Below are 13,514 nucleotides of genomic sequence, written 5' to 3' on the forward strand. Positions count from 1 at the left end.
ACCAGACCTGTAATAGAAATACTGTCATAAAGCTTACCAAAAAAATACTTTCAAGAAAAAGGCACAGACTAGGTGGGTCAGACACAAAGCCAATGATAGAAACCAACAGAGAACTTTTGAAGTGGTAACAAAGGCTTCTCTAAGCATTTAGATAGCAGATGACTCACTCTCAGTTAACAAATGGACGTGAAGTTAATAGCTGAATATCAACAATGATGGATCATAAAGACCAATAAGAATTTAATCATTTTATCATCAATTCACAACAATTTAAAAATTTTGAAGTAAATATAAATTGTGTTACATTAAAGTGGTAATATTAGACTCCTCTGTAATGGACATTTTATATTCCAATAATAATAATAATTAATAGATTATACAATTTCTTAGGCATAAGTTGTCTGGGCTCAGGGATACTGTAAGCATGAGAACCAAACAAGGGTAGGATTATTCTTACTCAGTTGGAAGCCAGACAAAACAAGTCTATCATAAATGCCCTATTTTGGGGTGTCTGGGTGGCTCAGTAGGTTAAGCACCTGACTCTTGATTTCAGCTCAGGTCATGATCTCATAGTTCATGAGTTTGAGCCCCACGTCAGGCTCTGAACTGACAGTGTGGAGCCTGTTTGTATTCTTTCCCTGCCTTTCTCTGACCCTCCCCCATTTGCTCTCTCTCTCTCCCTCTCTCCCTCTCTCAAAAGAAATAAATAAGCTTAAAATTTTTTTAAATAAAATAAATGCCTTATTTTGGTATACTTTAGAGAGTTCTACAAACTGGAGTCAATTATTCACCAAACTTAATTCCATTTACTCTATTTTTTCCAACTATTCACTGGGTTTATTTCATGTCACTGGCCACTCATTGCACTGGACTGGTCTCATCTATCTACATTGTAAACTTAAGCTTTTTTAGAGGTTAGACACCATGTTTATTTCTTACATAGCTCCCAATATGATATTTGATAAACGGTTCTGACATTACTATTGTGATACTCTGTGGATTTGCTTTTTGTTAGAGGCAAATGTGACTAGGTAACATTAAGCAAGGGGGCCAGAAAGGGAAATGAGGTGGTCATGAAGGCTGTATGTAACCCAGAGAAGCAAAGCAAGAACGCTGAATAATGCCAGAAACTGTCTAGGGGAAAAGAAGAAAACAAAAGACTTATCTTACTTTAGAGAGAAATCAGGAACAGGAAAGAAAAGAAAGATTCAGTAGAAATGAGTTAGAAACTGGGGATATTTTATTGGCAAAAGTCACAGAAAAGGAGTATCGGAAAAGGGGGAGTGGAAGGAATATCTAAGTGGAAACTACAAGTCAACTCTCTTCAAAGTAGTTGTCTATATACTCTTCTGCCTATATGTCTTTAACTCTCAGTTGAGTTTGGCTACCATACCTACCACTCTACTGAAACTGCTTTATCAGTAATTTCCTTGTTAGTGAATTCAAAGGACACTTTCCAATTCCTAGCTTACTTAACCTTCTTACAACACAGAACACTCTTACCATCTCTTGGCATCTGTAGCATCTTATCTGTCTCTCTATTTTGTTCTCAGCTATCTCTGGTCACACGGTACAGGTTCCTCAGGCTCTTTCACCATCATTATTCTGAGAGAACATATAATCTTTGTTCCACTCATTCTATCCTTCATCTTCATCTCACTCTACTCTGAGTGACATCACCTATTCCAATGGCTGAAATCATTAACTTTTTTTTGATGGCTCTACAGATCTGTATTTCCAGGCTCCCTCCTCAGTTCCAGATCTGAATATCCATAGTTGTTTGTTGGACACATCTATTTATTATTCCAAAGACACTTTATATTCAACACCACAAACTGAATTCTCTAGTTAGAGCATGTCTCTCCCTTTCTGTTATTCCTATTATAGTTCAAGCTAATCTGGTCTTTATGTCTCTGATTGAATGTGACTCCAGTCCACTCTCCATCCTACAGTGAGACTGATCTTTCTAAAATACACATCTGATCCTGTCACATCCCATTCACACCTTTTGATGGTGTCACACTGCCCTACAATAAAATCTGAACTTTGAAACATAATCTTCAAGGCTCTTCCTAATCTGCCTTGGATACCCCTTTATACTCCACTGAACCTGTAGCTCCTCAAATGTGTTGTGGTGTCTCACATCTGAGCATCTGCACACGTTTTTCCCTGTCACTTAGTTCATGAATTTTTCCACAAGCTTCTTTTCTCTTCCTGAGGCTCTTTTAAGTGTTTCCATACAATACTTTCTACAGCATATAGCAAATTGCATTCAGATAGTTTGGTGGATTTTTTTGTTTGTTTTGTTTTGATCTCTTCAGACAGAGTGTAAGTTTCTTTAGGGACTATATCTTGCTCACAATCATATCTCCAGTGTATAGCATTTTGAAATATTGGCATAATTCTAACCTAATAGATGTATTTATTATTGATTTTCTTCCTATTATGGCCCTCTATCAGAATGCTACTTTCTTAGCCAAAATTCAGCTGATAAAGGATGCTTGGGTCACTTTTATTTAAAAAAATTTTTTTTAATGTTTTATTTATTTTTGACAGAGAGAGAGAGAGAGAAAGAGTATGAGAGAGAGAGAGAGAGAAAGAGAGAAAGAGAGAAAGAGAGAAAGAGAGAGAGAGAATCTGAAGCAGGCTCCAGGATCTGAGCTGCCAGCACAGAGCCCCATGTGGGGCTCAAACTCATGAACTGCAAGATCATGACCTGAGCCGAAGTCAGTCACTTAACGGAATGAGCCCAAGCGCCACCATCTGGGAATTGTGAAGTGGTTGGAATGTTGACATTTTCATGATTTTCATGTTTTACGAAAACAATAAGGAAGAATAATTGAAAATGGGTCCATGTTAGAAAATCTCAAGACATTAGTTAATCTAATTATGGAAGATGATGATAGTCTCATATTTCAATAAAACAGCAGCTGTAGTCAGGAAAGCACAATAAGAGAAGGTAATCATTATTAGTTCTTACCAAAGAAGGAGGTTAAAGGGAAAGAATATAAGCTATTGCACACTTGCTATGTATTAGCCAAAAGTAAGCTGAATCTGGTTGAGTATGTACAAGGTAGGGAAAACCTCTACAAAACTGCTTGGTTTAAATGTCTAGTAATTTAAAAAGTCACACAATAGGGCTTTAGTGTTTATCCAAAAATATTTAATGGAAAGAATACTAGTGTAGCTACTACCACCTTCATGATTCTAACGAAGTTAAGCCACCTCTGAGTCTCAGCTTCTTAATTTAAAAAATGGGGGGGTGGGTAGGTGCCTGGGTGGTTCAGTCGGTTCAGAGTCCGACTCTTGATTTTGGCTCAGGTTATGATCAGTTTGTGAGATCAAGCCCCACACTGGGTTCGATGCTGTCAGCATGGAACCTGCTTGGGATATTCTCTCTCTCTCTCTCTGCCCCTCCCCCACTCACATGCTCACTCTCTCTCTCAAAAATAAATAAACATGAAAAAAATTTTTTTAAATGGGAACAATATCTTCCTATGAGGTTGTAAAGCTCAGATATAAAAGTATACTAAAAATTATATTAACAAACCAGTCATTTCTGGCTGAATGATCACTGAAGTAAGCTGGCTTAGTAAGTTTGCCAACCCATTTCCTACCTCTGTGATGTGTGATGCTCAGATCTAGAAATGACTATCCTCTTATATATTAAATAAAAAGCAGTGTTCTGTAAGGATATATGTGTATTTTTTAAATACAGGAATAGTCATGCAAGAGAGAGGGTTATAAACAAACAGGTAGGGTTATAAACTTCAATTTCTTATAGGAATCTCTGAAAACCTTTGGGATATGCCTCTTTGGCCAGGATGGAAGCAGGGAAGGAGGCTGAGTGAATAGAGACTGAGAGGATTCAGAGCTCTTTCCCGGTATAATTTAAGCTATGCCTCTAATGACTTATTTATTTATTTATTTATTTATTTATTTATTTATTTATTGGTTTTTCTTACTATTCTTCACTCTTTAAAAAAATTTTTTTTTTAATGTTTATTTATTTTGGAGAAAGAGACAGAGGGCAGAGTGCCAGTGGGGGAGGGGCAGAGAAAGAGAGACACACAGAATCTGAAGCAGGCTCCAGGCTCCCAGCTGCCAGCACAGAGCTGATGTGGGGCCCAAACCTGTGAACCGCGAGATCATGACCTGAACCGAAGTTGGACACTCAACCGACTGAGCCACCCAGGAGCCCCTACTATTCTTCACTATTAATGAAGAAATACTAACTGAACTTTCTGTATAGGTAAAAATCATTATGCTATTTCATAGTTTGGAAGTCTTGATGAAAGGCTTAAACATAAAGGATGAGCATTTGATAATGAAATGAGCCCCTAAATAGATTATTTAGATTGGGAGAGAGGTTTTTGTGTATGTGTGTGGTGTGTATATGTTTATAATAAAGGAAAATTGGGCTTTAAAGGTGTGAGTTGCCAGCCATTATGATTTCTTTAGAAGACTTACTTGACTCATTTAATCAAGGGAGTAGAGGCCTGTGTCCTTCTGTCTTAGGCAATACTATCTCTCCCCTCTACCTCTTTAGGAGCCAAGATATTGGAAGTCATGATGTGGTGGGGAGCAGTGATGGAGCATCTGCCCACCTGAGAAAAATGGAAGGGGCTCAGTATGGAAGAGTTACTGGAAGTCTTTGGACAGGAATCTTTGATACTGAGAAATTTATATGGGGTGAAAAGGAATGAAAAAAAAAGTATGGTTGGCAATCTAATTTTGGAGATATAATACAAACTGATGCTAAAGATTCAAAGTTCATAAAGTTATTCCCTTGTCAATATTTAGCCCATTTTCTTCAATATCTGGATGAGTCCAACTCAATGCAATCTGAGGAAGGGGCAACAAGACAGGAAAAGCTGGTAACTTGGAAATGGCATCTCTCTTTGCATCGACTCTATCAAATGTTGAATGCAAGAGTATTTCTCTCTCTTCCCAAGTTCACTCTGAGGTGGAGTGGGTGGAAATCCTGTGGCTCTGTATTCAATGAAATGGACTTACCAAAGACAGCCATGCCTTTTACAGAGATTTTAGAGAAAATGAAAAAGTAAGCCAAAGAATAGGATTTCTGCCCAGGCAACAGCTGTGCTATGTAAAATTTAATTTCAAAGGGTTGTTTCTTGCGAAGACAAAGCTAGCTGAAAGGACTGATGCGGGCTCAGCATGAACACACACGCTGCTTTGGCAAAGGCCAAAGCAGTTGACTTATAAATTACAAGCTGTACTGGCTCCATAGGGAAATAAAGACAATACAAGATATCTGACCATGTAAGAGCATAGATAATCTAATAACAACAGTCTTCATTTCTCTTGTTTTGTCCCTCAAAGTAATGTGTAAATTTTAGAAGATGCTGCAAATTCTTTGTAATCTTTGCGTTTCACACACAACTCTTTCTGCAAAGGTAATTTGCCCACAAAGAGAACTCCGTGCTAAGATGAAGCATGCCATGCTCTAATATTCCTTACATAATCTATTACAAAAGGAAGAAAGCAAAAGAGTTTGTGTCAGATATGGTCCTTCCGAATGAAGACATCTGAAAAAAAGCTCAAATAAATAATAGAACACAAGAGAATTATAAAAGTGTTCCTTACAAAGCTGCTCTGGTAATATACAAAATGTTGGTATAGGATATAATATAGTGCACTCCAAGTCCTTTTAAATAGTCATCTGGGTAGACTCCTAAGGAAGGGTGGTTTTTAAATTAAATAATTCATTCAATTTAATAATATAGAGCATTTTATTTGTTTGAAATATTAAATAAAAATAAATCAAATATATTTCTACCCAGTAGTGATATCTCCATTCCAAAGCCATTTTATTATCTCAGTGGTATACGTGTGGGTACCATCATACAAGGGATGCTATCTGATTTGGTATTGTAGATGTTATATCAAGGGGAAGGATTCTTTCCCAGAGAAATACACACATGGAAAGGCAGCTATGGAAGAGTATAAAATATATAAGGGCATGTGTTTGTACCTTAAAAACAGAAAGTTCAAAATGAACGAGAACTTTCTCTTCAAATATCCAAATATCAACAATTAATGTGGGGAGGAGAGGTTATGATGAAACAGTATTGAAATGAACACCTGTTGGGAATGAATGTTGGTTCAGCCTCTTCAGAAGTAATTTAGAATTATGCCTCAATAATTTTAAGCAGTTCCTATCCTGACCCTGTGACCCATGACACTACTAGGAATCTATCTTCAGAAAATAAACAGATATGTGCACATATGTGTACAAACAGATAGGCACACATATGTGTACAGATAGGCACACATATGTGTACAAACACACAGACACACACAGATACACACACACACACACACCATTATTCATAAATAAAAATCGGCTGAAAATACACTTCTAAAAAAAATTTCACTTAGGAATGCTATGATAATAACTGAAGTAAAAAGAAAAGATACCAAAACCATATCATAGCCCAAAATCAGATTTAAAAAAAAGCAGATATCAGCAAGATGGCAAAATAAAAAGTCTCAGTTCTTGTTCCCCCACAAAAACACAATTTAACCATGATACATGCATCAAAATGCCTTTGTAAAAATGTTAGAATGCAGTTAAGAGGTTGCGGTACTCTAGGACAGCAAAAAGCCAAGAAGAACCACATTAAAATGGGAAAGAAGAACAATTTCATTTTACCTGCACCAGTCCTTCCCTGAAACTACCATAGGTCAGCACTGCAAGAAAATACCCTGACCCCACGGGGTGCCTGGGTGGCTCAGTGGGTTAAGCGTCCAACTCTTGGTTTCGGCTCAGGTCATGATCTCAAGGTTTTGTGAGTTCGAGTCTACATCGGGCTCTGCACAGAGCCTGCTTGGGATTCTCCCTCTCCCTTTCTCTCTGCCCTTCCCCTGCTCATTCTGTCTCTCTCTCAAAAATAAATAAATAAACATAAAAAATTTAAATATGTAAAAAAAAAAATACCCTGGCTCTTGACTTCTCTGTCAGGATAAAGTGAAAAGTGGAGAATACCTCTAATGTTCTGGCTTTCTGGAAGGCTGCTGAAGGAATGGTTTCTGATTTGCCTCACTCAGAATTATGAGTGAATCAGCATAGATTGGATACCTGAAGGCTGCTGAAACTAAAGGAAAGTGGTGGTTAGCTTGCTGCAGCCAGCATGGCTTAGTAAAATTGGGAGAAAGGTGCACAATCTAAGCCTTCTCTCTCAGGAGGGAGATACAGAGGGCTACCCAAGGGAACTGGTATCTATCTTGCCTGACTTCGGGCACTGATAGGGACTGGCATGCTCTGGATGCCTAGCTGCCACTCATTAGAAGAGAGTTGAGTGGCTTGCTTCTGTAGAACCAGCACTTGCAGTGCTATAAATAGACACCAGAGAGCAAAAATTACAAGCTTTTGCAAAGAAGAATGCAAGACTATCTACCTGAGAAACTGTATACAGAAGCACAGAGAAGCTGTATCCCCCCAAAAAAGTTTCAGAGGCCCCCCAGAATCATAGCCAAGCAGATTGGTAAGGAGTCTGTAAGACTCTCCTTACAAGAAAGCAAGTCTGTAAAGACTGAGAGGTGACTTTAGATGTGCAGATCCCAATATAAAGTTATCAGATGAAGAAACAAATAGATATGGCTTGACCAAAAAATCAAAATAAACCTCCAGAAATCAAACCTAAATAATGAGAGGTATATAATTACCTGATAAAAAATTCAAATTAGCCCTCATAAAGATGCTTGATGTGCTCAAGAAAATGATACATGCACAAAATGAGAATATCAACAAAGAGAAAACATGAAACGGAACTAAACAGAAATTTAGGAGCTAAATAATAGAATAACTGAACTAAAAACCTCACTAGAAGGGTTAAACAACAGACTTGAGCAAGGAGAAGAAAGGATAAGTAATTTAGCAATTTGAAATTATTCAAAGAAATACAAAGGAAAAAAAATGTTTAAACATCTGACTTCTTTTTTTTTTATTTTTTATTTATTTATTTATTTATTTTTTATTTTTTTTTTAATTTTTTTTTCTTTAATGTTTATTTATTTTTGGGACAGAGAGAGACAGAGCATGAACGGGGGAGGGGCAGAGAGAGAGGGAGACACAGAATCGGAAACAGGCTCCAGGCTCTGAGCCATCAGCCCAGAGCCCGACGCGGGGCTCGAACTCACGGACCGCGAGATCGTGACCTGGCTGAAGTCGGACGCTTAACCGACTGCGCCACCCAGGCGCCCCTAAACATCTGAATCTTGATCTCAGCTCAGGTCTTGATTTCAGGGTGTTGAGTTCAAGCCCCACATTGGGCTTAAAAAAATTGGGCAAATGATTGAATAAATATTTGTCCAAAGACAACACTGGTATACAGAATGATGCTCAACCTCACTAATCAAGAAAATGTAAATCAAAACCACAATGATATATCATCTTACACCTGTTACAACGGTATTATTAAAAACAAAATAAAACAAAACAAAAAACAGAGAATAAATAATGTTGACATCCATGTGGAGAAATTGGAACTCCTGTGCACTATAGGTGGTAATTTAAAATAATTCAGCCACTATGGAAAATGGTATAGAGTTTTTTCAGAAAATAAACAGTAGAACTACCATATGATCCAGTGATCCCACTTATGCATTATCCTTATCACTGGGAATTGAAATCCAGATATCAAAGAGAGATCTGCATTTCCATGTTTACTGCAGCATTATTTACAATGACCAAGAGGCAGAAACAACATAAATGTGTATGGATGAATGAATAAAGAAAATTAAGTAGAAAACAAAATATTATTTAGCCATAAAAAAGAAGGAAATTCTGTCAGGGGTTACAACATGGATGAACCTCGATCACATTAAGTGAAATCAGCCAGTCAGAGAAGGACAGATACTATTTATCTCCACTTATATGAAATAGCCCAAGTTACAGAAAGAAACAGAAAGTAGAATGGTTGTTGCCAATAGTTGGGGAGTGGGGAGGGTTTGTGGGAGAATTGCTATTCACCAGGTATTATCATGCAAGATGTAAAATTTCTAGAGATCTACTGTTCATCATTGTGTTGATAATACTATCTATTGTGCCTCTATAAAAGAAATTAATTAAGGGTAGACCTAATGTTATGTTTTTACCACAATTAAAAAAATAAAACTTTTGGGGTGCCTGGGTGGATCAGTTGGTTAAGCATACGACTTCAGCTCAGGTCCTGATCTTGTGTTTTATGAGTTCAAGCCCTGTGTCAGGCTTTGTGCTGATAGCTAGGAGCCTGGATTCTGCATCTCCTCGTATCTTTCTGCTTTTCTTCTGCTTACACTCTGTCTCTCTCAAGAGTGAAAAAACATTAAAAAAAATAAAAATAAATAAAACTTTTCCTATCAGTCACCATGAGGACAGTATTGTTACTGCCTTGCCTCTTAATAGCCCAAATTCCAAGCTTCCCTTCACAGTTGGAGCTAGAATCCTGTTGGGTCCTGGGAAGTGATGGACCTCATTCCAGTTAACACACAAATTTCCCATATTTACACATGGAGAGCTAGGGAGGTGGAAACTCCAGAGATTACCCTTCAAAGGTCAGAACATATAAAATTGATCCCAAACAGATTTCCAGATTCTGGGATTAGAAGAAAGGATCCTGACAGGAAATGGTTTGGTTAAAAACTTACACAGATAACTTGGATTATATTTGCACTGTTAAGTACCAATACTTCGGGATATGAATGAAAATTGTTTCTAGATTTAAGTGAGATCTAAATGAGATAAATAACTAAATGAAGATATACTGTTACATAGCAATAATGAAGGATATATATGAGGATATAACTATAGTATAAATAAGTATAAAAACCATTGGAACAAGTGCTATCACAGGTCTGTACCCGAATAGACCACATACAGTCTTGATTTATCAACCCATATTCACAATTTATAATTGAACACAAATGGAACACAAAATATTTTTACATATATTTAATATATTATAAAATACATATAGAACATATATACCATAAAATACCTTATGCATAAATTACTTCATGTAAGATACATAATTACACATATATATAATTTTTAAAATAATTTTTTAACCAGAAACAAAAAAAATCTAAAAAAAGAATTTAGATATCAATTAAATAATCTTTTGGGTGTTTGATGTAGCCTCTTTGTATGAAATGAATATTTTGGAGGTACTTTGTTAAATCATTTCATAAAATTTTGCGGCCTTCATTTTTTAATTTATGTTTACCTTTTGCAAGTAAAGGACTGTTCCTTTTAGTACAGCATAAAATGTTTTCCATCCTCGCTTCCCTCTTGGAGCTAGAAAGGGAAAAAAATGGAAAATGTTATTTGACAGAAAACAGCACTTTAGGAAGAAGTGAAATGATCAACATGGTGTATTTCAATGATCTTGGTTTATTAGCTTCCAAAATTAATAATAAGAACTAAAATATTCTTGAAATGTAACTGTGTAATAGTCAATCTTCCAAAAATGTCTTCCATGTATCATTTCATTTAATCCTCACAATAATAATGTGAGATAGGTACTATGACTCTTGTCTTTTTATAAAACTGAAGCACTGGGGCGCCTGGGTGGCGCAGTCAGTTAAGCGTCCGACTTCAGCCAGGTCACGATCTCGCGGTCCGTGAGTTCGAGCCCCGCGTCGGGCTCTGGGCTGATGGCTCAGAGCCTGGAGCCTGTTTCCGATTCTGTGTCTCCCTCTCTCTCTGCCCCTCCCCCGTTCATGCTCTGTCTCTCTCTGTCCCAAAAATAAAATAAAACGTGGAAAAAAAAATTTAAAAAAAAACTGAAGCACAGAGAAGTAATCTGCTCATGGTCATACAACTAGGAAGAGGAGAAGCAGGAATCTGAACCCAGGTAGCATGGCTCTATAGTCTGCACTCTAATAGACATGACTTAAAGACTGGGAAAGCAAAGAGGCATTTTGCAAGTGCATATTAATCCCAGAGAAAGCTTAAAAGCTCATGTACTGGATCATTTATAGCTCTGTCAAAGTTTCTAGAAATCATTAAAGTCTCAGAATATAAAAGGACTCCTCTTGGTATTTCTCCCACATACCTACCAACTGGATTATAACTTTGGCAACCTGCATTACCTCAGTTGCAGATCTTGCCACACTGTAACATAATATTTTTAAGTGTCTCTTTCAGGAGACTATGAATGACCTGAGAGCAGGTATCCTTCATTTTTATAATTCATAGTACCTGGCACAGTGTATGGCAGTCATTAGGCACCCTCATAAAAAATCTCCAAATTAATGTTCTTTAAGAAGTCCTTACAGGGGCGCCTGGGTGGCTCAGTCAGGTGGGCGTCTGACTTCGGCTCAGGTTATGATCTCGCGGTCCGTGAGTTCGAGCCCCGCGTCGGGCTCTGTGCTGACAGCTCAGAGCCTGGAGCCTGTTTCAGATTCTGTGTCTCCCTCTCTCTGACCCTTCCCCCATTCGTGCTCTGTCTCTCTCTGTCTCAAAAATGAATAAACGTTAAAAAAAATAAAAATAAAAAAAAAACCTGAAAACTTAAAAAAAAAAAAAAAAAGAAGTCCTTACATTCCTTTTGTTTATATTTTCCTGGAGTATAAAGTAGAATTCATCTATTTTTTAAAATGTTTACTTATTTTTGAAAGACAGAGAGACAGTGGGAGATGCAGAGAGAGGGAGACACAGAATCTGAAACAGGCCCCAGGCTCTGAGCTGTCAGCACACAGAGCCCAATATGGGGCTTGAACTCATGAACTGTGAGATCACTACCTGAGCAGAAGTCAGAGCCTTAACCAACTGAGCCACCCAGGCATCCCTACAATTTCTCCATTGAATCAATGTATACTTTTACAGAAAGTCCTAAAACAAAAACACAGATTAGCAAATACAGTTTACTATTCATTCGTAATCTTAATAAAATTAAAATATATAACTGGAAAATTTTATTACCTGAATGACATTTTTCTAAACATGTCTATCCAAATAGGTAGGTACGGTCACTCATTCTTACTCCTTTATCAACTATCTGGCTGCCTTTAGGCTGTCTTTAACTTGGATGCTTGATTAAATTAGGAAGTGCATTATTCTTAAGCAAATCCTTTAAATCTTCTTTGACTGAAGACTCAAGAATCCTTAGGGTTGGCAACTGTGTTAATATCCACCTACAGAACACAGGTGCCCCTGCCAACACTATACTGATGTATCCACCTGGCAAAAAAGGACTCAAAACATCTGCTCTGCAGGTTTCTGGGGGAAATTAAAAAAAACCAAAAAACAAAAAGCAAAACAAAACAAAACAAAAAACAACAACCAAAAACAAACCATCCCATCTGTTTCCACTATGCAAGGTTTAAAAGTATGTACTCAAAAATAAGTGAACAAAAACAGTACACCATTATCTCCTTTATAAAGAGAATCACAGATCATTTATACATATCTATATATAATATATAGATATTATGTATATTATATATAAATGTTATATAATACAGTATATATATAATTTATATGTGTATATATCATATATATATACATATATATATACTGAATATTGACTGTACTGTTCTGATACAGCTGATGTGACAACAGTGCACACAGAAACACAGAAGTGACCACAGGAACTACTGCATACTGCAGAGCAGGACCAAAGGCAGCGTGGTGTGCTGAACCCACCAGACTAGAAAGCAGACCAGCTGGTTTCTAGCCCTGTCTTAAACCTATCTCACCCAAAACTTTAACTGGGTAACTTCTAACCGATCCACCAACTCTTCAAAAATTTGGATGTTTCATTTAAAATCATGGATAATTTACCTAAGTTAAGGCAAAGAACTAGCTAATGCTGGAAAGGAACTTAGAGAAAACTGCTTTTTTTCCCTCTTACTTTTTGTTGTTGTTTAACATCTTTAATCCCCATCACCTACCCATTCCCCCCATCCAAATCGTCTCTGGTAACCATCAGTTTAGTTCTCTACACTTAAGAGTCTGTTTCTTCCTTTGTCTCTGTCTCTTTTTCTCTCTTGGTTTTCTTAAATTTCACATATGAGTAATGGTATTCATATGGTATTTGTCTTTCTCTGACTGACTTATTTCACTTAGCATTATGTTCTCTAGATCCATCCATGTTGTTGCAGATGACAAGGTTTCATTCTTTTTTATGGCTGAGTAATATTATATATACTTGTTTATCCATTCATCTATTGAAGGACACTTGGGCTGCTTCTGTAATTTGGCTACTGTAAATAATGCCACAATAAACATAGGGGTGCATATATCCTTTTGAATTAGTGTTGTTATATTTTTTGAGTAAATACCCAGTACTGTGATTACTAAATTATAGGGTAGTTCTATTTTAATTTAAATTTTTAATTTTTTGAGGAAAATTTTCACAGTGTACGTACCTGCTTGCATTCTTACCAATAGTGAAGGAGGGTTCCTTTTTTCCCACATTCTCACCAACATCTGCTTTTTCTAGTGTTGTTGATTTTAGCCATCTGACAGGCATGAGGTAATATTACATTGTAGTTTTGTATCCTAT

At 36.9% G+C, this 13,514-nt stretch overlaps 1 protein-coding gene across 1 annotated transcript in view; it reads right to left on the reverse strand.

Annotated features, from left to right (window-relative positions):
- PSD3 (pleckstrin and Sec7 domain containing 3) overlaps positions 1–13,514 on the reverse strand; it is a 582,944-nt gene that overhangs the window by 99,701 nt on the left and 469,729 nt on the right. Inside the window, exon 12 of the mRNA XM_032592851.1 lies at positions 10,230–10,300. Coding sequence (XP_032448742.1) covers positions 10,230–10,300 — 71 coding nt within the window. The remainder of the gene's footprint in view (positions 1–10,229; positions 10,301–13,514) is intronic.

This window comes from Lynx canadensis, chromosome B1, assembly GCF_007474595.2.
Source record: "Lynx canadensis isolate LIC74 chromosome B1, mLynCan4.pri.v2, whole genome shotgun sequence".
NCBI lineage: Eukaryota > Metazoa > Chordata > Mammalia > Carnivora > Felidae > Lynx > Lynx canadensis.